General features: G+C 43.8%; 1 protein-coding gene across 1 annotated transcript in view; it reads left to right on the plus strand.

Annotated features, from left to right (window-relative positions):
• The window catches only part of MAP2K1 (mitogen-activated protein kinase kinase 1), a 78,152-nt gene that overhangs the window by 28,288 nt on the left and 24,365 nt on the right, over positions 1-25,499 (plus strand). The window contains exons 2-7 of the mRNA XM_040414296.1: positions 4,817-5,027; positions 5,669-5,815; positions 7,525-7,602; positions 11,310-11,361; positions 15,776-15,900; positions 25,106-25,313. Of these exons, the coding sequence (XP_040270230.1) occupies positions 4,817-5,027; positions 5,669-5,815; positions 7,525-7,602; positions 11,310-11,361; positions 15,776-15,900; positions 25,106-25,313 (821 nt within the window). The remainder of the gene's footprint in view (positions 1-4,816; positions 5,028-5,668; positions 5,816-7,524; positions 7,603-11,309; positions 11,362-15,775; positions 15,901-25,105; positions 25,314-25,499) is intronic.

Genomic DNA, 25,499 nt, shown 5'->3' on the forward strand with positions numbered 1-25,499 from the left:
GAAGATCCTTCTATCTAAATTCAGTAGGATCTGCGCTATTACAGCATCAAAGGTCCTTTTGCAGGTCCTGAAAGATGAAGAAAGAGGATGATGCTGGCTGCGCGAACAAGAGGATGAGGTGAGTTAAAGAGGACCTTTCACCATTCCTGTTTTAATAGCTTCATGCTATGTAATACCAATTCTGGAGCATCTATTCTTGGGGCTCTATGTTGTGCCATTCCTTTATTATTTCATCTAGAAGTTGTGAATGAATGCTAGCAGTCTTCAGTAAGGGTACAGAGGGGTGGTAACAAGTTGGGGGGGGTGTACCTGCACAGACTCGCTATATCCAATCAGTGCTGCCATTGTCAGACTGTGCAGGTACACATCCCCTACTGGTAATACCCCTCTGTACCCTTACTGCAGACTGCTAGCATTCATTCATACCTTTATTATTTCTACTAAAAGTTATGGCACAACATAGAGCCATAAGAATAGATGCTCCAGAATTGTTACATGGGGAATGCATGAAGCTATAACGCAGATTATAGAGCATGCTGCGATTTTCACACAACGCACAAGTGATGCGTGAAAATCACCGCTCATCTGAACAGCCTCATTGAAGTGAATAGGTCCAGATTCAGTGCGGGTGCAATGCGTTCACCTCACGAATTGCACCTGCGCGGAAAACTCGCTCGTGTGAAAGGGGCCTAAGAGGCCCAGGGATGTTAATTTTGGTGTATCCTTGGGAGGTCTGTGCACCAGAATCTGGAGTAATTTATGCCAGTTTTCTGAAACGCATATCAATAAATGTGTCTGGCCATGGTGATGCTGTCTTTGATTGCCTCTCATGGTACGGGCAGCAGGATGGGTGCAGTGGGAGCGCACATGTAAGTCAGCTAATGACTGGATAAGATCCAGTTCCTGTTCGGAATCTGTTCCCACATCACAAGGACTCATTACCGCTGGCAGAAGATGACACAGGAGTGACAAGTCATTTTCTGCCTGTGGATAACGGTCCAGTTATTAATTACTCTGTTATTTTTGGTCATACAGGCTGTTGAGGAATGGTATTAAAGGGTGGCTGTCATGTTGTCATGCAGTCCGCTATGGGGGCAGCACAGTATATACAGATGAGCAGATTGTTATATAGTTTCTGGGAAAAGATTCAGTATAATTTGTATTTAATTTAATTTTAAGGAGAACCTGGTTACAGACATAGGTGCTTGCCACCAGGGAGTCTCCAGATTTCATCCTGCCCATGGCTCCTGGCAGGTTCCCTTTAACCCCTTCCATCCTGGAGGGTTTTTCGGTTTTGCATTTGTTTTTTTATGCCTGGCCTTCCCGGAGTCATAACTTTTATTTATTTTTTTTTATTCTCCCATTCACATAGACATATGAGGGATTGTTTTTTGCAGGATGTGTGGTTCTCTCTAATGGCACTATTTAATGTTGCATACAATGTAGTAGGAAGCTGGAAAAAAATTCCAAATGGGGTGGAATTGGAAAACAAAATGCAACTCCACAGTTTTATGGGTTTTGTTTTTATGGCGTTCCCAGTTTGGTAAAAATGACCAGTTCCTTTTCATTCTTCGGGTCGGTACAATTACGGATGTACCGCATATGTATGGTCTTAAACACCTTAAGTACCCGGCTCATTTTTGGTTTTGCATTTTTTTTTTTTTTTTTTTTCTCACCACTTTCCAATAGCCATAACGTTTAAAATTTTCTATTCATATAGCCATATGAGGGTTTATTTTTTGTGGGACAAGATGCATTTTTTAAGGCACCATTTAATTTACCATATCTGTTATTGGAAGACGGGGGGAAAAAATTCTTTGTGGGGTTAAATTGAAAAAAGGAAAAAAAAACGCTGCCGCTAAGGTTTTGGGGGTTTTGACATCACGGTGTTCACTGTGTACTAAAATTGACATGATGTCTTTATTCTGCGTCTTAATACGATTTTTGTGTTACTTTTTGATCACTGCCATTAAATTTTTTTGGGGGGGGGGGCGGGGGGGGTGACAAAAAAAATTGGCGAATCGTGTGTTTTTAATTTTTCTGTCACTGCATTTACCGCACAGGAATAAAAAAAAAATTATATTTTAATAGCTCAGAGATTTTTTAGACACGGCGATACCTGATATGTTTATTTTTTTATTAATATATTTTTATATGTAAAATTGGGAAAGAGGGGTGATTTAAACTCAATATTTTAATGTTTTTTTTTATTTATCAACTGCATCAAGACTACGACTAGTTAATAATCAGGCTCTTAACCCCTTCCTTTGTAATATTACGTCAGCAGTGTGCAGGTGTAGGGAGAGAGGCCTATGGCTGATTCCGCTCCATACACAGCAGGTACCGGCTATATTGCACTTAAAAATTTCCCGGTCCTTAAGGGGTTAAACTGAAAAACAATCTGCAGGGAGCAGGTTGATAGTTTTATGGGGAAAATATTCCGTAAAACTTGTGATTTGTACATTTAAAGGGAACCTGTCTCATGGATTTTGGGTATAGAGCTGAGGACATGGGTTGCTAGATCGCCTCTAGCACATCCACAATACCCAGTCCCCATAGCATATACATATATACATATCCAAATTAACCTGAGATGAGTCAGAGCTTGAAATTATGACTCTTCTCTGGTCACACAAGTAAGATATGACTCTTTTAAAGGGATTCTGTCACCAGGTTTCACCCCTGTCAGCTAAACATATGCTGATGTTCAGGGCCTCATCAGGATTCCTAATGTGGGCTTCTAAATGTGATCCGTAGCCTTATTTTGCTAAAAAAACTGGTTTTACTAACCTGTCACTCAAAGAAATAAGGTTCCCAAGGGGGTGTCAAGGGATGCAAGGTGCCGTTTGTGCCCAGCGCCGCCTTTCCAGACTTCTGCACCGCCTCCTAATCCTCTGTGCCGCCTCTCGCTCTCCCTCCACCCCCCCCTCCTCCTGCTGTAAGATCTTGCGCGTGCGCACAGGGCTCTGCCTGATGCGCCCGTGCGGACTTCTCGATTTGGCTTCTTAAAGCGAAGTGCGCATGCGCCGGCACTTCGCTCAACCCAGGTATGACCTGCACTCTGGCGCCAGCCTCTCAGAGCTCTGTGCGCACGCGCGATATCTTACAGCAGGAGGAGGGGGGAGGGAGGGAGAGCGAGAGGCGGCACAGAGGATTAGGAGGCGGTGCAGAAGTCTGGAAAGGCGGCGCTGGGCACGAACGGCGGTGGGTGCGGCCGGCACCTTGCATCCCTTGACATCCCCTTGGGCACCTTATTTCTTTGAGTGACGGGTTAGTAAAACCTGTTTTTTAGCAAAATAAGGCTACGGATCACATTTAGAAGCCCACATTAGGAATCCTGATGAGGCCCTGAACATCAGCATATGTTTAGCTGACAGGGGTGAAACCTGGTGACAGAATCCCTTTTAAAGGCGGGAAGTACAAAAATGCATAATACTTATTGAATTCTTCTGCAAATGAAATTAAAAGTGTAATTTATATGTTTCGGGTAACACGATAAACATTTAGAAATGCTCAGTGAGGGTAGCATAAGTAGAGGTGACAGGTTCCCTTTAAGTCTCTGCCTTTTCTGAGCTCAGATGTACACAGGGCCTTCTCATCAGTGATTAATAGCATTCTGTGTAATGCTTTATGTACATGGCCCAATTGTCGGGCCAATCTTTCCTACGAACTTTCATTCCTGATAATCGACCCGTTTAAAGGCGCCGCTGATCACCCGATAAGACTGCAAAACGCCCCTTCGCCGGGTGAAATGATCTTTCATGCAGGAACCTCGATCCTAGAAACGAGCCACCTCTTGTCCTCCTATAGCGTAATAGAATACTAACAAAAAAAGGCCATTATTACCCATAACAACTAATTGGGAGTCCGTTTATATTTCTTAAAGCAAAAGTCCAGTCAGGTGCTCCAAAATGATATACAAGTCAGTACCGACAGCGCTCTATATTTCTCAGATCTGACTCCATTAGGGCAGAGCTGAAATCTGTGACTACAGTTTAGTCAGTGTCTGTAGGGAGTCTGCGGTAGTCTGAGAGACCCCCCCTCGGTCTCCTCATTGGTAAAGCTGCTTTCCAACCCTATTGGGTGATGGATGTGCACATGTACGTGTGACGGCAATAAATTACACTGTTATACTTTATGATTGTTAGAGGTTTGGCCTCTAAGACCCCACCGATCCTGAGAATTCAGCATTGTGGACGCTTTGCGGTCTTTTTCTATACAGCGGCCCCAGCTAGCTGCTGTGCATGTATACAGCAGCTCAATTCCATTTGAGAGAATGGGGCCGGTTGCAGTTTCCTGCACAGACAGGCGGTCGAGAGCGCTGCTTTGCAGGGAAAACTTAATCGGTACTGTGGCCCTTCATTATCAAGATCGGTAGGGGCTCCAGAGTTAGAAAATCCACCAATCAAGTGATGGCATAACCTAGCGATATGCCCCCATTTTAAGATATGAGAATACTGCTTCCTAGCTTTGACCATCACTTTTCTTATGAGAAGCCTGCTACCAACTGGTTAAGTTTTTATTTTTTTCCCCCACTGTAATGTCTTGAGCAGGTCATCTGAAAATCTGCACGCCACTTAACAGCTTGCCTAGAGGAACACATCCATGGTCTTATATGACCCATTTGCAGATATGGGGACAGCGTCATGTTGAAACAGAATTTCAGGACTTTGGCTCTACTTTGGCAGTCTTACTGATGTGTCAGGTGTTGAAAAGTCCATCACCTGTTGATGCACCACTGCCTCCAGCATGTAATAACATCTTCAAGCACTTTAGACCTTTTCTTGATGTATTTCTCAACTTCTTCCATTCTCAGGACCAACCTTGAGGCCCTTCAGAAGAAGTTAGAGGAGCTAGAGTTGGATGAACAGCAGAGGAAGCGCCTGGAAGCATTCCTCACTCAGAAGCAGAAAGTTGGAGAACTGAAGGATGATGATTTTGAAAAAGTGTCCGAGCTTGGTGCTGGAAATGGTGGGGTGGTCTTCAAAGTTTCACACAAACCATCCAGTCTTATCATGGCTAGAAAGGTGAGCTATTGCTATTCCCTTAAAGGTTCAACAAACATAATATACAAGTTGAATTTTACAAAGGCATACCAGAAGAGTATGGACCAGTTTGGGAGATCTCATTTATGGTTACCAGAGGACTTTTGTGGCATAGTATGTGTCAGTTGTACTGTACGGTTATTGCGGGGTAGTCAATGGGAGTCATTTACTAATGCCAGTTTGGCATAAAAAAAAGTCTTTAAGACCCTGTTTTTACGGTGTCCTCCCCACCGGGAAAATCCCAGCAGCCGCTGTACGGTCTCGGTAGTTGAAAAAGGCTGGGACCAGCCGAAACACACCCTGTATCTTGTTTGCTGAAATAATGGTCTACTGAGAGTATACAGCATCTGCTGGGATCTTCTTCATATCGTGTATTTGATTTATCCCTTCCTGCTGCAGCGCTACTAGTGTGATTGAATGCTGAGCAGCTTTCACATGGAAATCTGCTCCAGTCAGGGGCTGAAGTAGACTGGGACCAGCAGAGGATTCACCTCATTTATGATGAGACCTACACCCCGCCATAAATGAGCCGCATCCCCCGGCAGTGGAGGGAGAATAAAAGACCTACGTAAATCACCAGTCTTTGATAAATGACCCCCAATGTGTTATTTCCTCTTTTTTAGCTGATTCATCTGGAGATCAAACCAGCAATCAGAAACCAGATTATTCGAGAGCTGCAGGTTCTGCATGAGTGTAACTCCCCATACATTGTGGGCTTCTATGGGGCATTCTACAGTGATGGGGAAATCAGTATCTGCATGGAGCATATGGTAAGAATGGGTTCATGGAGGGGATGTGGTGGTGCAGAAACATTGGAGGAAAGGTGAAGGTTTAAACATGCAGGTGACGAATATAAAGGTCTAGTTTTAGAGCACTGAGCAGTAATAAGGTTAGGCTGGGTTCACAGCAGCGCTAGAGGTTCTGTTACTCTGGATTATAGGAGCAGAACAACAAAATTAACAGAAGAGCTAAATGGAACGGACAAAAAAAAAGTTTGTGTGCATCAGCCCTAACTTTCTGAGCAAGGTTGAAAACATACATTCATAAAACATACAGACATAAATTAATCTAGCCTCCTTTGCTGGCTTGATTAATTTTTTCCATCACATTATACACTGCTTGTTTCCAGGGGTTGTGACCACCGTGCAATCAATCAGTGGTGGCCGTGCATGCCGACTATAGGAAAAGGCGCCAGCCTCTCTGGTGACCAAATATAGACCTGTGAAAGTGGCCTAAGATGTAGATGAAAGAAAGACAGACAATCAAACGCCCATTAAAGGGGTTTTCCGGGATTTTCATATTGATGACCTATTCTAAGGATCGGTCATCAATATCGGATAGGTGGGGGTCCGAAACCCAGCACTCCCGCTGATCAGCTGGTTGAAGAGAAGTATATAGGAAAGAGCCGTCCCATAGAAATGCATGGGGCGGATTGTAATTACAACTGCAATGTCAACAGCGAGCAGGTAAACAATAAAGGGAAGACTGTGCTCACACCCAGCGTGGCCTTCTCTTCAACCAGCTGATCAGCAGGGGTGCTGGGTGTCAGACCCCACCGATCTGATATTGATGACCTATCCTGAGGGTAGGTCATCAATATTAAAATCCCCGAAAGACCCTCTAAATCAGTTCTTAAGTGTTTCAAATCAGTTTTTCGGGACTAAGGATAGTCAATCAAAGTTTAATAGGTGGGATTCCAACTGTTAACAGTCCTGATAATCAGCACAGTGAAAGGGGCGAACTTATAATGTTAGACCATCAATTCTTAAAGGGGTTGACAGTTATCTGTAAGATAGGTGATTAATGTGTTATAGCCGGGGACCCCACTACTAGGTACCCGACCGATCATTAGAAGAGGGTTCTTGAGCCTTTTGTTTATCTTCACAGAGGGGTGGGGGTTGGGGGGTTAGGTTTGAAGTGAGTGGTGGTCATACATGGGTCCTGCTTCTCCATTTAATGTCTGTGGGGCTGACGGAAGCAGCTTTCTCTGCCCCATAGACTTTCAATGGAGCACATGATTCTCACTTGATTACCACTTCAGTTTAACTCCTCCTCACTATGGTTGTACAATAACGAGTAGAAGGGGCGTGGGGACCCCTATTCTAGTAATCAGTGGTACCCCGAGCGATTGGATATTTATCACCTAGAGTATTTGTATGAATAGACTCCATACAAACTATTGGTTGGCTTACTTTGAGACAGATTTTAATGCCAGAATTGTGGTGCAATTTTGGCACATAATGGCACATCTTAGGCCTGCCCCCTTTCACGTGAAGCATCCCCTTCATGCTAAACCCTGCCCCCTTGTAGGGCAAGTGTAGAAACCCTAGATGCGCCAATTTGTACTTCTTTTTAGACAGGTTTTTGGCACAGACACTTTAGGAAATCTGGGTGGATGTATTTAGACAAATTATGGTTCTAATTGGCTGGATCTAGATGCCACATTTTAAAAAACGCTGTGTTTTATTTTTTCTTCCAGGATGGTGGGTCACTTGATCAAGTTCTAAAGAAAGCCGGAAAAATTCCTGAGAAAATTTTGGGAAAAGTCAGCATTGCAGTAAGTATCTATAAGCAGTACTGAATAAATACTTCATTCAACCTAAAGGTAGCCTCACACAGGTAGCTTCATTTAGATGGGTGACACTTGGTAACCACCTAATTTTAAAGTGTAAGATTGTTCGCACCGATGTTATGTCCACATATTTTAGCAGATCAGATTGCGTTTTCTTCATCCATTCTGTAGTTTTTCGCACATAAGCTTTTGTTTAGAAAGCAGTGAATGTAAAACATATGGCTGTTTATGCGATTCAGTCTGCTAAACTCCCATGCTGTAAAATAACTAGTTTAACATTAAGGGTCCATTCACACGTCTAAGTGTTCTGCGGATCCGCAAAACACGGACACTGGCAATGTGCATTCCGCAATTTGCGGACTGCACATCGCCGGCACTATAATAGAAAATGCCTAATCTTGTCCGCAATTGCGGACAAGAATAGGACACGTTCTATTTTTTTGCGGATCCGCAAATGCGGACAGCAGTTTTTTGCCCCATTGAAAATGAATGGGTCTGCACCCGTTCTGCAAAATTGCACAACCGATGCGGACACATTTTGCGGACGTGTGAATGGACCCTAAGGGTGGGTTCACACTAGCGTTATGGAGTCCGTTATGGCTTTCCGTTATAACATGGTTATAACGGAACATAACGGAATGCAAAACGGAAGCCTTTAAGAGGCATTCCGTTTTGCTCCGTCCTAATAGAAGTCTATGGGAAAACATAACGGAACCGTCTGGGTCCCGTTATGCAAGACGGAAAACAAAGTTCTGTCGACAGGACTTTGTTTTCAGTCTTGCATAACGGGAACCAGACGGATCCGTTTTGATTCCTATAGACTTCTATTAGGACGGAGAGCAAACGGAATGCCTCTTAAGGGCGTCCGTTTTGCATTCCGTCATAATGCAAGTCTATGGGCAGCAAAACGGATCTGTCCTTCTGTCTTATGGATTCTGTTATTTTCCGTTATAACCCTGTTATAACGGAAAGCCATAACGGACTCCATAACGTTAGTGTGAACCCACCCTAATATTGCTATTTTGCTGTGCGGGTTAACCTGAATAGTCTGTTTATATGCAGACTGCTAGCTCACCAACTAAGCTTGGATTCAGATAACTGATGTTGCTGTCATTCACACTCCTCTATGTGTACATGATACAACGCCTACAAAAGACACCAAACGGTACACCGCACATCAAAAACATAAAAACCTCAAAACCATGGCATTATCCATACACAGATATAGACAACCCCTTGCCCACATGTAGGGTCAAAGGTATATAATACAGCAAGAAATAAAGGACCCAAGGGACTGTGGAGCTCATTCATTGGTTAGCAGGCAATACCTGCAGACTTGGGTGCCGCTTACAAAAGATGTTGTGCAACATTACTGCGACAAATGTCATCGTGTAGCCCTGTACACAATCCCCCATTGCTCCTAGAGGCTCATTTGCATACATTAAGACTTCATTTTTCTCAGCACCCCCCGCCGATCAGCTGATTACAGAGCGCACAGTGCAACAGAACCAGACACTGCTCAGTACACTGGCTGTGCCTGGTTACTACAGCTTTCATGGGACTCAGCTGTAGTAACCAGACGCGGCCAATACAGTACAGCAATCAGCTGATTAGTGGTGGTGCTAGGACCTGGACCCCACCATTGTAATATGGATGACCTACCCTACGGATAAGTCCTCAATACTAGATTCCTGGAAAATTCTTTCAAGGCCTCCTGCACACTAATGTGTGCGCGCCGTGGCCGTGCACAAACACCGACCCTGGGGCAGCCGCAGCAGATCGCGGACCCATTCCCTTTAACGGGTCCGCGATCTGCCTGTTCCGCAAAAAGATAGGACATGTTCTATCTTTTTGGGGAATGGAAGTACGGGACGAAACCCCACGGAAGCACCCCGTAGTGCTTCTGTGGGTTTCCGTTCCGCACCATTCCGCATCTCCGGATTTGCGGACCCATTGAAGTGAATGGGTCCGCATCCATGTTGCGGAATGCCCACGGAACGATGCCCGTGTATTACGGATCCGCAAATGCAGTCCGCAATACGGCAACAGGTAGCACACCTTACTGTAACCCTCCTTTTTTTTTATTTATTTTTTTATATCCCTTCTATGGTATTTGACTAGACAAAATCCTGTAAATCTACCGCATTTGCCGGATCAATTTCCGTTGACGTGTATTAATGCCGGATCCGGTACCAAGTGTTCCGGAAATTGCCGGATCCGGTTTACCCGTCTGCGCATGCGCAGTTCTTTCTAGCTTTGAAAAAATTGAATACCAGATCCGGATTGTATTATTCCGGATGATACTGGAAACACTGATCTGGTATTTCAATGCAAAAGTCTAACGGATCCGGAAAAAAAGATATCCGTTTGCATATGGACTTTATTTTCTAGGGGTGCATTAAGATGTGTTTTGTACTGGCTTTCTAGCCTGATATTAGTAAATGGAATAGATCAGGGATCAGCAGCCTCTGGCACTCCAGCTCTTCTGAAACTACAACTCCCAGAATCCACCTTTCACTTCTATAGGAGTTACAAGAACAGCCAAGTAAGTGTGCATGCTGGGACGAAGGTTGCTGATCCTTGGAATAGAGGATACCCTCCTCTCTTTCCTTCCCATAGTTCTATATTAACCCCTTTGACCTTACATGCGAGGGAGGGGTGGTCTATATCTGTCTCTGTGTATAGATTATGCCATGTTTTCAATGTTTTTATGATATTATCTAACAATAAAGATTTGTTTTTGATGTGTGGTGTACCTTTTGGTATTTTTTGTAGGAGTTGTAGTTTGTAATGTACCCATACAGTATATAATTTATAGACCCGCATTTCTTGTAGATTGGTGTTGAACAGGTTGCTCGATCAGACTGCTGTAGACAGTATTTTTGTGAAATATTCACACGCCAGTTTCAATATATTTGATTACATATAATTAGGCAATGTCCACATCTACGCTGGAGCCTCCGCTTGTTCATTCTGTCATATTTGATGGGAGCAATAGCATTGCAAACTGCATTATTTTCTCCCTAAAAATGGACACCTTGGCAGAACCAGGCAGACCCTATTGTCACATGTGTGATGAATCTGCGTCATGGTTTCTGTTATATATGGAAACCACGGAGCAGATGTGAACAGAACAGGCAGACCTATGCAGACCTTATTCGTTTTCCAAAAGGGTCATCCCGCGAGAAAGGCACCTGTGTCCACATGACAACACTTCATGATGAGCCTTATAACGAATAGCGTCACCTCTTACTTCTGTTATAACGATTTAGGCCCGGTTCACATCCATCGGAAAAAAACACATCCTGTAGTTAAAGCATCTGTTATGCTCATTTATGCACACTTGGCATCTGTTCAGCCGTTTCCGTCTGAGAGCCGTTATGTTAGACGGAAATGCCCTGCACGCACGGTGGCTCAGTGGTAGGCACTGGCGCAATGCAGTTCTGGGCTTTCCAATCCAACCAAGGGCATCCTCTGCATAATAATAAATAAATTAAACGGTTCTCAGATTGAAATGGCTAAAACGGATGCCAAATGTGCATAACTGAGCATAACGGATGCTTAAAATACAGGATCAGAAAAACGGAAAAATAAACGGTGATGTGATCCCGGCCTAAATGAAGTCGAATTAGCACTGTGCATTGTGGCCTTGATATTGTTACCAATTTGACACCAATATATTTTTTTAATAGGTGATAAAAGGCCTGACTTACCTGAGAGAGAAGCATAAAATTATGCACCGAGGTAAGTATTTTTTTTTATTTTTTTTATAATATATGTAATTATAGCCTGGTTGGAATATGAGGAAAGGTATTTCCAGTGTTAGTATTCGGACGTATGCAGCGATGGGTACGTTCACTTCAGTGATGAAAACCTTTCACCTTTGGACTTCTTTTGACCTACATGCTGTGGTTTCTGACCGCTAAATAAGACCAAGAAAGAAATTGCTCTCAGGTCAAAAGGTTTTCAAATCTGAATCCTTTGCACTCTGTTTACTCCATTGAAGTGAATTTACCCATTATGGCATATGTTTGAGGTATTCAAATGTATACCCCCAACAGAAAGCCCAGCGGGGGTCTAAACGCAGGGTGAACTCGACCTTAAAGAGGAGCTGTCACATCTCCTGACATGTCTGTTTTAGATACTACAGTAGTATACACTCAGTACTACTTAAATAACAGAATCTGCACCCTGTCTGCACAGGGCCTTAGAGCTCTGCATCAAACAGGGTGATACGGTTCCCCTTGTTAATTGGGAATGTCTCTACATGCTGATGGCATTAGACTGCTGTACAAAATGCCATGTCGCCCCCATCTATCAGGACACAGATAACATGATTGTCTTAAGGTCCAGGGAAAACTGTTAGGCCCCTTTCACACGAGCGAGTTTTCCGCGTGGGTGCTATGCGTGACGTGAACACATAGCACCCGCACTAAATCCTGACCCATTCATCTCAATGGGTCTGTGTACATGAGCAATGTTTTTCACGCATCAGTTCTGCGTTGCGTGAAAATCGCAGCATGTTCTATTTTTCACGCAGCCCTGGCCCCATAGAAGTGAATGGGGCTGCGTGAAAAACGCATTGCATCCACAAGCAAGTGCGGGTGCGATGTGTTTTTCACTGATGGTTGCTAAGAGATGTTGTTTGTAAACATTCAGTTTTTTTTATCACGCGCGTGAAAAACGCATCAAAACGCATTGCACTCGTGCGGAAAAAACTGAACAACTAAACGCAATCGCAGACAAAACTGACTTAACTTGCTTGCAAAATAGTGCGAGTTTCACTGAACGCACTCTGAACGCATCCGGACCCAATACGCAACGCCCATGGGAAACCAGCCTTAGGCCCCTTTAACACGAGCGTGACGGATTGGCTCCGGATGCGTTCAGTGAAACTCGCACCATTTTGCCAGCAAGTTCAGTCAGTTTTGTCTGCGATTGCGTTCAGTTTTTTCCGCGCGGGTGCAAAGCGTTTTGATGCGTTTTTCACGCGCGTGATAATAAACTGAAGGTTTACAAACAACATCTCCTAGCAACCATCAGTGAAAAAACACATTCCATCCGCACTTGCTTCCGGATGCAATGCGTTTTTCACTGAAGCCCTATTCACTTCTATGGGGCCAGGGCTGCGTGAAAAACGTAGAATATAGAACATGCTGTGTTTTCATGTAACGTAGAACTGATGCGTGGAAAAAAAAGCTCATGTACACACCCACTGAAATGAATGGGTCAGGATTCAGTGCAGGTGCTATGCATTCACGTCACGCATCGCACCCACGCGGAAAACTCGCTCGTGTGGAAGGGGCCTTACTGTGTAATGCCTAATTCAGGCCTGAGGGGGGCGGTAGAAGACTGCATGCCCTCTGAATCCTCAGGCAAAGATGATTGGGAGATATATTACAATGGAGAGAGCTGCATGCCTAAACCTCTCTAGAGTGTTGACCAGGGAAATAGGGGATCCCAATTCTCCAAATAGGTGTGGGTCCTAGAGGTGGAACTCCCACCCATCAGACATTTTATACAGGTATTTTCAGTATTGGATTTAAGCGGCCCTTTGTTTTATTGACGCCCTTGAGAGTCACGCAGTTTGACATGGTGGCCCTCAGACCAAAAAACGGGGCTGTGAAGTCAGAAAGCTAAATTTCTGCCTCCGACATATCTGACCCATGTCAAATAATTACTAAGAACATGCTGTTGTAAAATTGGGGCAGCATCGGGCTTTTCTTCACCATCACGTAAATTTATATTTATTGCAATAGAATGTCTTCTCTAAATTCCTGTGAGTACTGCATTTTATATGTGCATTTTATAGAACAATAATATAGAATATTTAAATTTTTTATTTTAAATCCAGAGTTGAAGTCAGTACATTTCTGCTGACTATGCCGCCACGACTCTTAAAGGGGTTCTGCACTTTCATTTAACTGATGATCTATCCTCTGGATAGATCATCAGCTTCTGATTGGCGGGGGTCCGACACCCGGGACCCCCGCCGATCAGCTGTTTGAGAAGGCAGCGGCGCTCCAGTAGCGCCGCGGCCTTCTTACGGTTTACCGCTGGCCCAGTGACGTCACGACTAGTATCAACTAGCGTGGGCGGGGCTAAGCTCCATTCAAGTGAACAGAGCTTAGCCCCGCCCACACTAGTTGATACTAGTCGTGATGTCACTCGGCCGGCAGTAAACAGTGAGAAGGCCGCGGCGCTGCTGGAGTGCCGCTGCCTTCTCAAACAGCTGATCGGCGGGGGTCCCGGGTGTCGGACCCCCGCCGATCATCAGCAGCACATGATCTATCCAGAGGATAGATCATCAGTTAAAACAAAGTGCAGAATCCCTTTAATTCTTGGTGTACTGAGACATTATTCACAAGGTGTTGTCAATTTACTTAATTTCTAAGGCCTCATGCACACGAAAGTATTTTCTTTCCATGTCCGTTCAGTTTTTCTTGCGGACCATATGCGGAACCATTAATTTCAATGGGTCCGCAAAAAAAAACCCTGAAGTTACTCTGTATGTCCGTATATCTGTTCTGCCAAAAAAAAAAAGTCCTATTATTGTCCATTTTATTATGGACAAGGATAGGACTGTTCTATCAGGGGCCAGCTGTTCTGTTCCGCCAAATACGGAATGCACACAGACGTCATTCATATTTTTTGTGGACCGCAAAATACATATGGTCGTGTGCATGAGTCCTAAGAGTAATATCCGAGGAACAGCAGTATGCAAAGATCTAAGATAAGTGCTGGGGAGTTGATATTTTATGGGTAAAACCAGTAGTCACTAAAACAGACGTATCAGGAGTGCCGTCAAGTCCTCTTAAAGAGGTTTTTTCATTAAACAATTTTATCCCCTATCCTGTTACGTGTCTGATTGGTGGGAGTCTGAACGCTGGGTATAGGGGAATGAGGCGGCGGTCACGCATGCACACTGCTTGGTGGGAGTCTGAACGTTGGGTATAGGGGAATGAGGCGGCGGTCACGCATGCACACTGCTTGGTGGGAGTCTGAATGCTAGGTATAGGGGAATGAGGCGGCGGTCACTCATGCACACTTATGGGTGTCTGAACGCTAGGTATAGGGCAATGAGGCGGCGGTCACTCATGCACACTTATGGGTGTCTGAACGCTAGGTACAGGGGAATGAGGCGGCGGTCACGCATGCACACTGCTTGGTGGGAGTCTGAATGCTAGGTATAGGGGAATGAGGCGGCGGTCACTCATGCACACTTATGGGTGTCTGAACGCTAGGTATAGGGGAATGAGGCGGCGGTCACTCATGCACACTTATGGGTGTCTGAACGCTGGGTATAGGGGAATGAGGCGGCGGTCACGCATGCACACTGCTTGGTGGGAGTCTGAACGTTGGGTATAGGGGAATGAGGCGGCGGTCACGCATGCACACTGCTTGGTGGGAGTCTGAATGCTAGGTATAGGGGAATGAGGCGGCGGTCACTCATGCACACTTATGGGTGTCTGAACGCTAGGTATAGGGGAATGAGGCGGCGGTCACTCATGCACACTTCAACTCTGTTCAGCTCTATGGGACTGGTGGAGATAGCTGAGCCACACCAATTGTTACCCAACTTTCCGAGTCTCAGATATTAATAAGAAATGTCAGAATTAGAAACCATTTTTTTATTTCAGAAGTCCACTTGAAGGCGTTGGCATACAGTATATTTTCTGTTGTGCAATGGCATTAGATTAATTCTCCTTTGCTTTAAAAAAAAAATCTGCTGCGAGAAAAAGTACAGTACGTTTGCCTTCGAGTTGCATCATACAGATTAGTTGAAGAACATAATGAAATCTGGATTTCACCCGTCGGTATAGAGCAGGCAGCAGTTACATGCTCTACAGTACATCACATTGATCACTGGATACGGCGCCTTCCTTCATTGTTTCACCAAGGACAGCGGCGGCTGTCAGTAGGAAGTCTGAATCTCCATGTCGCAGTAGAGTTCATCCACAAGTGCTTTAATTGCCCCCATAGGAGAAGCTTTTAGAGCATCTGTCACTGAGTAACTGAGCACATTGTTAGAGGAAGGAATACTCTGACTACTGGGCTTACACAGAGATGTCGCTGTCTGCTCCATGCCACCCCCAGCTCCAGTACTTTCTATTGCTATTCCTCTGCACTCGTTAATTCTTTCCTTACTCTGTTGTAGATGTGAAGCCATCTAACATTCTTGTGAACTCCAGAGGAGAAATCAAACTCTGTGACTTTGGAGTCAGCGGACAGCTCATTGACTCAATGGCAAATTCTTTTGTGGGGACGAGATCATACATGTCCGTGAGTGTCTATATGTCTTTCCAATATATTGTACAGATCCACCTCATTATCACTGCGTGTACTGTAGGTTGTGTGGCACATTACTAGTGCGCATTATGTAATTTTCTGATTGCCATGCAGCGTGCAAGATATGCCATCTTTGTATACTGGATGCCATTTGTTCACATTGTGTGTCACACAGCAGATGGAGTATTAGAAATGTCCTCCCACACAGTGATTGTGTGTATGTGTGTGTGTAATAACAGCTCTCCGATACACGTGGGGGTGGGTGTAATCCGTTCACATTATGTCCCCCAGAGACATTTTGATGCATTACAGAAAACGGATTAACACTTTGTTCCTGTGAGGGTTTGTATTAGGGTACATTTTACAACACAATATTTGAAAGATGCATAAGAGAAAATAATGGTGTTTTCTACGTGTTCCAAATATATGAAGACATTACACATCTGAACAGGAGTTCTTATATACAGTGCATTTGGAAAGTCTTCAGACCCTTTTTCCTTTTTTCACATTTTATGTTGCAGCCTTGTGTTAAAATAAAAAAATAAAAATAAAATCAGCATTCTGCACTCAATCCCCCATAATCATAAAGTCAAAAAAGAATGTTTGAAATCTTTGCTAATGTATTGAAAAGGAAAAACAAAAAATCTTGCATTGACATAAGTATTCAGACCCTTTACTCAGGATTTAGTTGAAGCACCCTTGGCAGTGATTACAGCCTCCAGTCTTCTTGGGTACGATGCAACAAGGTTTGTACACCTGGATTTGGGAATTTTTGTCAAGCTCTGTCAGGTTGGATGGAGACAGTTGGTTTTAAGTCAGGGCTCTGACTGGGCCACTCAAGGACATTCACAGCGTTGTCCCTAAGCCACTCCTTTGTTGTCCTGGCTGTGTGCTGAGGGTCATTGTCTTGTGGGAAGGTGACCCTCCAGCCCAGTCTGAGGTCCAGAGCACTCTGGATCAGGCTTTTATTAACCCCTTCAAGACCGCAATCCGTATATATACGTGATAGCTGCACATACCCCGTGCAGCTGCCACGTGTATAGACGTCAAGGCAGCTCTTTAATCCAAGCACTGCAAAGCGCTTGGATTAAAGCTTCTGCCCCTGTCCTGCTGCTGTCACGGACAGCATACAGTGCAGTAATGCCGGCAAGGGACCACTCTGATTGCACTCTGTGCAGACTAACCAATCGGATCGCGGCAGTGAAAAAATGCCGGTTTTGGGCTCTGATCTGCGCTTTGCAGATCAGAGCCTGAAATCAGATAGTGTCCTCGTGCCCCCCCCCCTATCTGTGCCCCTCCAAGCCCCCCCTTGTGTCCGCCTGCCCCTGAAGCTCTCTCCACATTCAAGCAGCCTGCCGAGTGCCCTGATGCGGTCCGCCCCCTCCCCGCCCCATACATTCCTCCTGCCTCCATTTTGTGCTGCCTCACCTCCCTCAATGTTGGCAGTGACACCCCCCCGCCTTCCAGCGCTGCCCCCGATGCAGTTCGGTCCCCCATCAGCAGAGAGTGTCAGCTCTAACCCCATAGATGCCGCGGCATCCATGGGGTTAATAGAGGGAGGGGGCTCACTCTTTCCACCATCAGGGCTGCTGCGCTGCGATGGCAGCGCCCGATGGTTGCCATGGCAACCGGACGCTTTGCAAATACACATATTAGGTATCACCGCGTCCGTAACGACCGTCTCTATAAATATATCACATGATAGACCCTGTCCGATGAACACCATAAAAAAAAAATATAATGTGTAAAAAATGCCATTTTTGTCACCTTACATCACAAAAAGTGCAACAGCAAGCGATCAAAATGGCTTATGACCCCCAAAATAGTACCAATCAAACCGTCACCTCATCCCGCAAAAAATGATACCCTATTTAAGACAATCGCCCAAAAAATAAAAAAGCTATGGCTCTCAGAATATGGAGACACTAAAACATAATTTTTTTGGTTTTAGAAATGCTATTATTGTGTAAAACTTAAATAAATAAGAAAAAGTATACATATTAGGTATTGCCACGTCCGTAACGATCTGCTCTATAAAATTACCTAACCCCTCAGATAAACGCTGTAAAAATAAATAACCCTGCCCCATAAAGTGTCATAATGAATGATCAAAAAATCCTATGTACCCAAAAATGGAACCAATAAAAACCTCAACTCTTTCTGCAAAAAACGAGCCCCTGCACAAGATGATCGGCAAAAAAATAAACATATGGGGCCAGATTTATCAGGACTCTGACAGCTCACTCCACTTTAACATATGGCTAAAGTCAGTTTTAGCCAAGTCAGATTTATGATCGGCCCTTTAAGACTGTAATCAATGTGGTTTGACGTTAGCAGTTTATCCGTCAGTAAGCAGCTTTACAAAAGTCACACATCTTTACGAAATAGTCGCACGTTTTTATGAAAAAGTCGCATGTTCTATTAAAAAGTCTCATAAGATAAGCATGGTCCTCACTGGAGTGAAATTGCGACTTTTTAAATAGTCCCAATAGTAAATCTGTCTAGAGATTCATTTACATAAGAAAACACGCCCACTTTCAGAAAACTGGCGAGCATAGTGCAGAGCAGAAAAAAGTTGCAAATTTGTGCGCAGTTTTAGCGTTTGGGACTTTTTTGGGGACTTTTTCACTCCATTTTTCTGACCTGAGCTAATGATAAATCTGTCCCATGGCGTTCAGAAAATGGACACACACAAACATAATTTATTTTTCAAAATTGCTTTATTATGTAAAACTGAAACAAACAAAGTAGACATATTTGATATCTTTGCGTTCGTAACAACCTGCTCTATAAAAATAGCACATGATCTACCCTGCGAGATGAATGTTGTAAAAAAAAAAAACCTGTACCAAAACAGCCATTTTTCAGTTACCTTGCCTCACAAAAAACTTAATATTTTAAAATATTAAAAAAATAAAAAATCATATGTACCCCAAAATAGTACCAATAAAACTGGCACCTTATCCCCTAGTTTCCAAAATAGGGTCACTTTTTGGGAGTTTCTACTGTAAGGGTGCATCAGGGGGACTTTAAATGGGACATGGCATCTAAAACCAATCCAGCAAAATCTGCCTTCCAAAAAACCATACGGCGCTCCTTTCCTTCTGCGCCCTGCCGTGCGCCCTTACATCAGTTTACGACCACATGTGGGGTGTTTCTGTAAACAGCAGAATCAGGGTAATAAATGTTGAGTTTTGTTTGGCTGTTAACCCTCAATGTGTTGAAGAGAAAAATGTAATAAAATAGAAAAATCTGCCAAAAAAGTGACATTTAGAAATTTCATCTCCATTTTCCTTTAATTCTTGTGGAACACCTAAAGGGTTAGCAAAGTTTGTAAAATCAGTTTTGAGTAACTTGAGGGGTGTAGTTTCTACAATGGTGTAATTTATGGGGGGTTTCCACTATGTAAGCCCCACAAAGTGACTTCAGACCTGAACTGGTCCTTAACCTCTTAAGGACATAGGGCGTACAGGTACGCCCTTGTGCCCTGGTACTTAAGGACACAGGGCGTACATGTACGCCCTGTGTATTTTCGATCACTGCCGTGCGGCTGGCAGTGATCGGAACCCGGTGCCTGCTCAAATCATTGAGCAGGCACCTAGGCTAAATGCGCGGGGGGGTCCCGTGACCCCCCCATGTCGGCGATCGCGGCAAACCGCAGGTCAATTCAGACCTGCGGTTTGCTGCGATTTCTGCAGTTTCTGGTCCCCGCGGTCCCTGACCGCGGGGATCAGAAACTTTATATGCCTAAAAAAAGTTTTATTCACCCCCCCCCCTGCACCCCCGAATGATTTTTATGGTGGCGGGAGGTGCAGGGGGGGGGTTGTGGGCGGTGCGGGAGGCGGGCGGTGCGGCAGGCGGGATCGCGATCCCCCGCCCGCCTCCCCTTGTATAATCGTTGGTGTCTAGTAGGGATCGACCGATATTGATTTTTTAGGGCCGATACCGATAATTTGTGAACTTTCAGGCCGATAGCCGATAATTTATACTGATATTCTGGGAATTTTCATTTTTGAAAAAAAAAAAAAATTCCTACACAAATCTGCTGAAAATTAATATGTTTATTGTTAATGTGTATTTTTTTTTTTACTAACTTTTAGCCCCCTTAGGGACTAGAACCCTTGTCCTTTTCCCCCTGATAGAGCTCTATCAGGGTGAATAGGATCTCACACTGTCCCTGCTGCTCTGTGCATAGTGCACACAGCAGCAAGGAGCTGAACATGGCAGCCAGGGCTTCAATAGCGTCCTGGCTGCCATGGTAACCGATCGGAGCCCCAGGCTTACACTGCTGGGGCTCCGATCGGAGGAGCAGGGGAGAGGGGACCCTGTGGCCACTGCCACCAATGAGTAATACTGGGTGGGGGGGGGGGGGGCGCACTGCGCCACCTTTTTTTTTTTCCTATTGGCCGGGATTGGGGTGGGGGGCGCACTTGGGGGGGGGGGGGGCGCACTGCGCCACCAATGAAGATAAGTCTCTCAATCATTCATATACAGGAGGCGGGAGCTGGCTGCAGAATCACATAGCCGGCTCCCGACCTCTATGAGCGGTAGCTGCGATCCGCGGCACCTGAGGAGTTAACTACCGCGGATCGCAGCTATCGCTCATAGAGGTCGGGAGCCGGCTATGTGATTCTGCAGCCAGCTCCCGTCTCCTGTATATGAATGAATGAAAGGCTTATCTTCATTGGTGGCGCAGCGGCCACAGCCCCTCCCCTCCTCCTTGTCTTCTCTTCTGTCATTGGCGGCAGCAGCAGCACAGGGGGAGGAGACACTGCTTCCTTCTCCCCTGTGCTGCGGAGGGAACACAGAACGCGCTGAGAGCAGCGCGTTCTGTGTTCCCAATACGTTATCGGTATATCGGCAAAATAGATGCCGATACCGATAACGTTCAAAAACCTCAATATCGGCCAAACCGATAATCGGTCGATCCCTAGTGTCTAGTGGGGATACCAGGGTGCCAGCACATTGCTGGCACCCTGGTATAAACGGCTGACATCTGCGATGCGATGTCAGCCATTTAACCCTTTCCATACAGCGGTCCGTACGGACCGCTGTATGGAAAAGGTTAACAGCGCAGGGAGCTCCCTCCCTCTCCCATCGGGGGGCTGCTGTACCTTTGCAGCCCCCCAATGGAGAGGGAGAGAGCTCCCAGACAGCCCCCCGAGAGATCCCCTCCTTACCCTTCCCCGTCTGCGAAGTTCTGAGCAGTACTGAGCAGACGGGGAAGGTTCCCATGGCAACAGGACGCCTCTCAGGCGTCCTGCTGTCCATGGTGCTGAACAGATCTGTGCTGAAAGGCATAGATCTGTTCAGTGTAAGTAAAATACAGTGCAGTACAATATATATTGTTCTGTACTGTATTATACAGACATCAGACCCACTGGATCTTCAAGAACCAAGTGGGTCTGGGTCAAAAAAAAGTGAATAAAAGTGAAAAAAAGTAAAAATCAAAAAACACATTTATCACTGATAAAAAATGAAAAAAATAAAATTCCCTACACATGTTTGGTATCGCCGCGTCCGTAACGACCTGATCTATAAAACGGTCATGTTACTTTACCCGAACGGTGAACACCATAAAAATAAAAAACTATGATGAAATTGAAATTTTGCCCACCTTACTTCCCAAAAAAGGTAATAAAAGTGATCAAAAAAGTCGCATGTACGCCAAAATTGTAACAATCAAACCGTCATCTCATCCCGCAAAAATCATACCCTACCCAAGATAATCGCCCAAAAACTGAAAAAACTATGGCTCTTAGACTATGGAAACACTAAAACATGATTTTTTTTTGTTTCAAAAATGAAATCATTGTGTAAAACTTACATAAATAAAAAAAAAGTATACATATTAGGTATCGCCGCGTCCGTATCGCCCGGCTCTATAAAAATATCACATGATCTAACCCCTCAGATGACCACCGTAAAAAAAAAAAAAAAAAAAAAAACGGTGTAAAAAAAGCCTTTTTTTGTCATCTTACGTCACAAAAAGTGTAATAGCAAGCAATCAAAAAGTCATATGCACCCCAAAATAGATGCCAATCAAACCGTCATCTCATCCCGCAAAAAAATGAGACCCTACTTAAGATAATCGCCCAAAAACTGAAAAAACTATGGCTCTTAGACTATGGAGACACTAAAACATTTTTTTGGTTTTAAAAATGAAATCATTGTGTAAAACTTACATAAATAAAAAAAATTGTATACATATTAGGTATCTCCGCGTCCGTGACAACCTGCTCTATAAAATTACCACATGATCTAACCTGTCAGATGAATGTTGTAAATAACAAAAAAAAAAACCGTGCCAAAAAAGCTATTTCTTGTTACCTTGCCGCACAAAAAGTGTAATATAGAGCAACCAAAAATCATATGTACCCTAAACTAGTACCAACAAAACTGCCACCCTATCCCGTAGTTTCTAAAATGGGGTCACTTTTTTGGAGTTTCTACTCTAGGGGTGCATCAGGGGGGCTTCAAATGGGACATGGTGTAAAAAAAAAACAGTCCAGCAAAACCTGCCTTCCAAAAACCATATGGCATTCCTTTCCTTCTGCGCCCTGCCGTGTGCCCGTACAGCAGTTTACGACCACATATGGGGTGTTTCTGTAAACTACAGAATTAGGGCCATAAATAATGAGTTTTGTTTGGCTGTTAACCCTTGCTTTGTAACTGGAAAAAAAATATTAAAATGGAAAATCTGCCAAAAAAGTGAAATTTTGAAATTGTATCTCTATTTTCCATTAAATCTTGTGCAACACCTAAAGGGTTAACAAAGTTTGTAAAATCAGTTTTGAATACCTTGAGGGGTGTAGTTTCTTAGATGGGGTCACTTTTAGGGAGTTTCTCCTCTAGGGGTGCATCAGGGGGGCTTCAAATGGGACATGGTGTAAATAAACCAGTCCATAAAAATCAGCCTTCCAAAAACCATACGGCGCACCTTTCCCTCTACACCCCGCTGTGTGGCCGTACAGTAGTTTACGGCCACATATTGGGTGTTTCTGTAAACGGCAGAGTCAGGGCAATAAAGATACAGTCTTGTTTGGCTGTTAACCCTTGGTTTGTTAGTGGAAAAAATGGGTTAAAATGAAAAATTAGACAAAAAAATGAAATTCTCAAATTTCCTCCCCATTTGCCAATAACTCTTGTGCAACACCTAAAGGGTTAACAACATATGCAAAATCAGTTTTGAATACCTTGAGGGGTGTAGTTTCTTAGATGGGGTCATTTTTGGGTGGTTTCTATAATGTAAGCCTCGCAAAGTGACTTGAGACCTGAACTGGTCCCTAAAAATTGAGTTTTTGTAAATTTCTGAAAAATTTCAAGATTTGCTTCTAAACTTCTAAGCCTTATAACATCCCCAAAAAATAAAATATCATTCCCAAAACAATTCAAACATGAAGTAGACATATGGGGAATGTAAAGTAATCACAATTTTTGGGGGTATTACTATGTATTACAGAAGTAGAGAAACTGAAACTTTGAAATTTGCAAATTTTTCCATATTTTTGTTAAATTAGGTATTTTTTGGTGCAAAAAAAATTATTTTTTTGACTCCATTTTACCAGTGTCATGAAGTACAATATGTGACGAAAAAACAATCTCAGAACGGCCTGGATAAGTCAAAGCGTTTTAAAGTTATCAGCACTTAAAGGGACTCTGGTCAGATTTTCAAAAAATGGCCTGGTCCTAAGGTGTAAAAAGGCTGTGTCCTTAAGGGGTTAAAAAGTGGGTTTTGGAAATTTTCTTAAAAATTTGAAGAATTGCTTCTAAACTTCTAAGCCTTCTAACGCCCTAAAAAAATTAAATGACATTTCCAAAATGATGCCAACATAAAGTAGACATATGGGGAATGTTAAGTTTTATAAATATTTTATTAGGTATGACTAATAAATGGAAATTTTTGATAAATTTGGGATTTTTTCATAAAGGTGAAATATATTGACTCAAATTTATGACTATCATGAAGTACAATATGTCACGAGAAAACATTCTCAGAATGGCTTGGATAAATAAAAGTGTTGCAAAGCAATTACCACATAAAGTGACACGTCAGATTTGTAAATTTTGACCTGGACACTGGGGCATCAATGACCCTTGGTCATGAAAGGGTTAAGAATATGTCTGAACTTTGCCCCATTCACCTTTCCCTCAACCTTGACTACACTCCTTGTTTTAGCCACTGAACGCCCTCCCGGGGAAATTTCAATTTTTTTTATTTTAGCATAAGACTGCTACAAAATGTGAAAAAAGTGAAAGGTTCTGAAGGCTTTCCGAATGCAATGTATAGGCACAAGTTGCAGAGTTAGCCTCTTAGTGCTCACGTGTCAGTTTTTTTTGACTAGCTGATGGTCTGTTCTCTGCTTCTTTATAATGAATACAATGCATAGGACACTGTTTCGTAACCGGGGTTTATTGGAACATGGTCACGTGTCCTCCACAGCACAGTGGCACCAAATGCTGTCACCTTTACAGCAGGGATGAAAAGTTATTTCGGTCTGCCCAAAAATGCTTGGCAGCGGGACAGGCAAAGTCAACAAATCTTCACCAGAATATAGATTATTTTTGTTGTTGCTGCTCGTACTCCAAATGTTTCTTTGAGGTGAGGGTGGGGGGGTCCCTATGGTTACATTCGCACCTGCTGGCATAGACAAACAACTGGTTAGACATTATGACGCCAGTCTCCAGTTAGTAAAAATGACAAAACTGACATCTACTCTATTCGGCACATAAAGGCCAGAGATATTAGGAAAAAACTATGAGAGTCATTTACGAACAGATATCAACCACTTTTTGGCATATATCTGTCGCAGATTGCGGAGCAAAGGTTATTTTTGCCGTAATCTGCGACTTTATCCCCTTTTCGAACGCTAAAGCCAGGTCTAAAAAAGGGAGGGCCAGCCGCCCTTTATTTTACACCCCTGTTTTAGGAGTAGAAAATGGTCTAAATCTACACCCGCCAGGGCAGGAGAGAATAAGACTGGCGTCTAAATCGCCGATCTTCATAAATGTCTGTCTGTCACCCCCCCCCTCCCCCCATGTGCTGACAGGACCCCCTACCTTTTATGAGATGAATTTATATATTTTTTTTAACACATTGGAGCATTAAAAATATTCCAAAACTATGTGAAAAATCACATGTAGACATCACTATCTGCAGTGCATCTTATCCATATGACTGTATGTTCTCTTACTCTAGCCGGAACGACTACAAGGCACACACTACTCTGTGCAGTCTGACATCTGGAGCATGGGTCTCTCACTGGTGGAAATGGCTATTGGGCGCTATCCAATTCCACCCCCCGATGCTAAGGAGCTGGAACTGATATTTGGCTGTTCTGTTGAAGGAGACCCTTCGTCATCTGATCTGTCTCCCCGTCCCAGACCACCTGGTCGCCCCATTAGCTGTAAGTATTGCATTTGCAGGTCTCTGTACTTACTACTGTGTTTTCTTCAGCAATTTGTCAAGTTTATGTCTGAATACTGCCTTGATTTCCACTGATATCTGTCCTGCACTACTTGTGTATAATATAAAACTTAGCTTTTACTATCATTAAAATAGAATGAATATTTGCCCCCCAAAAAACTTGATT

Source organism: Bufo bufo, chromosome 1, assembly GCF_905171765.1.
Source record: "Bufo bufo chromosome 1, aBufBuf1.1, whole genome shotgun sequence".
NCBI classification, from domain to species: Eukaryota; Metazoa; Chordata; class Amphibia; order Anura; family Bufonidae; genus Bufo; species Bufo bufo.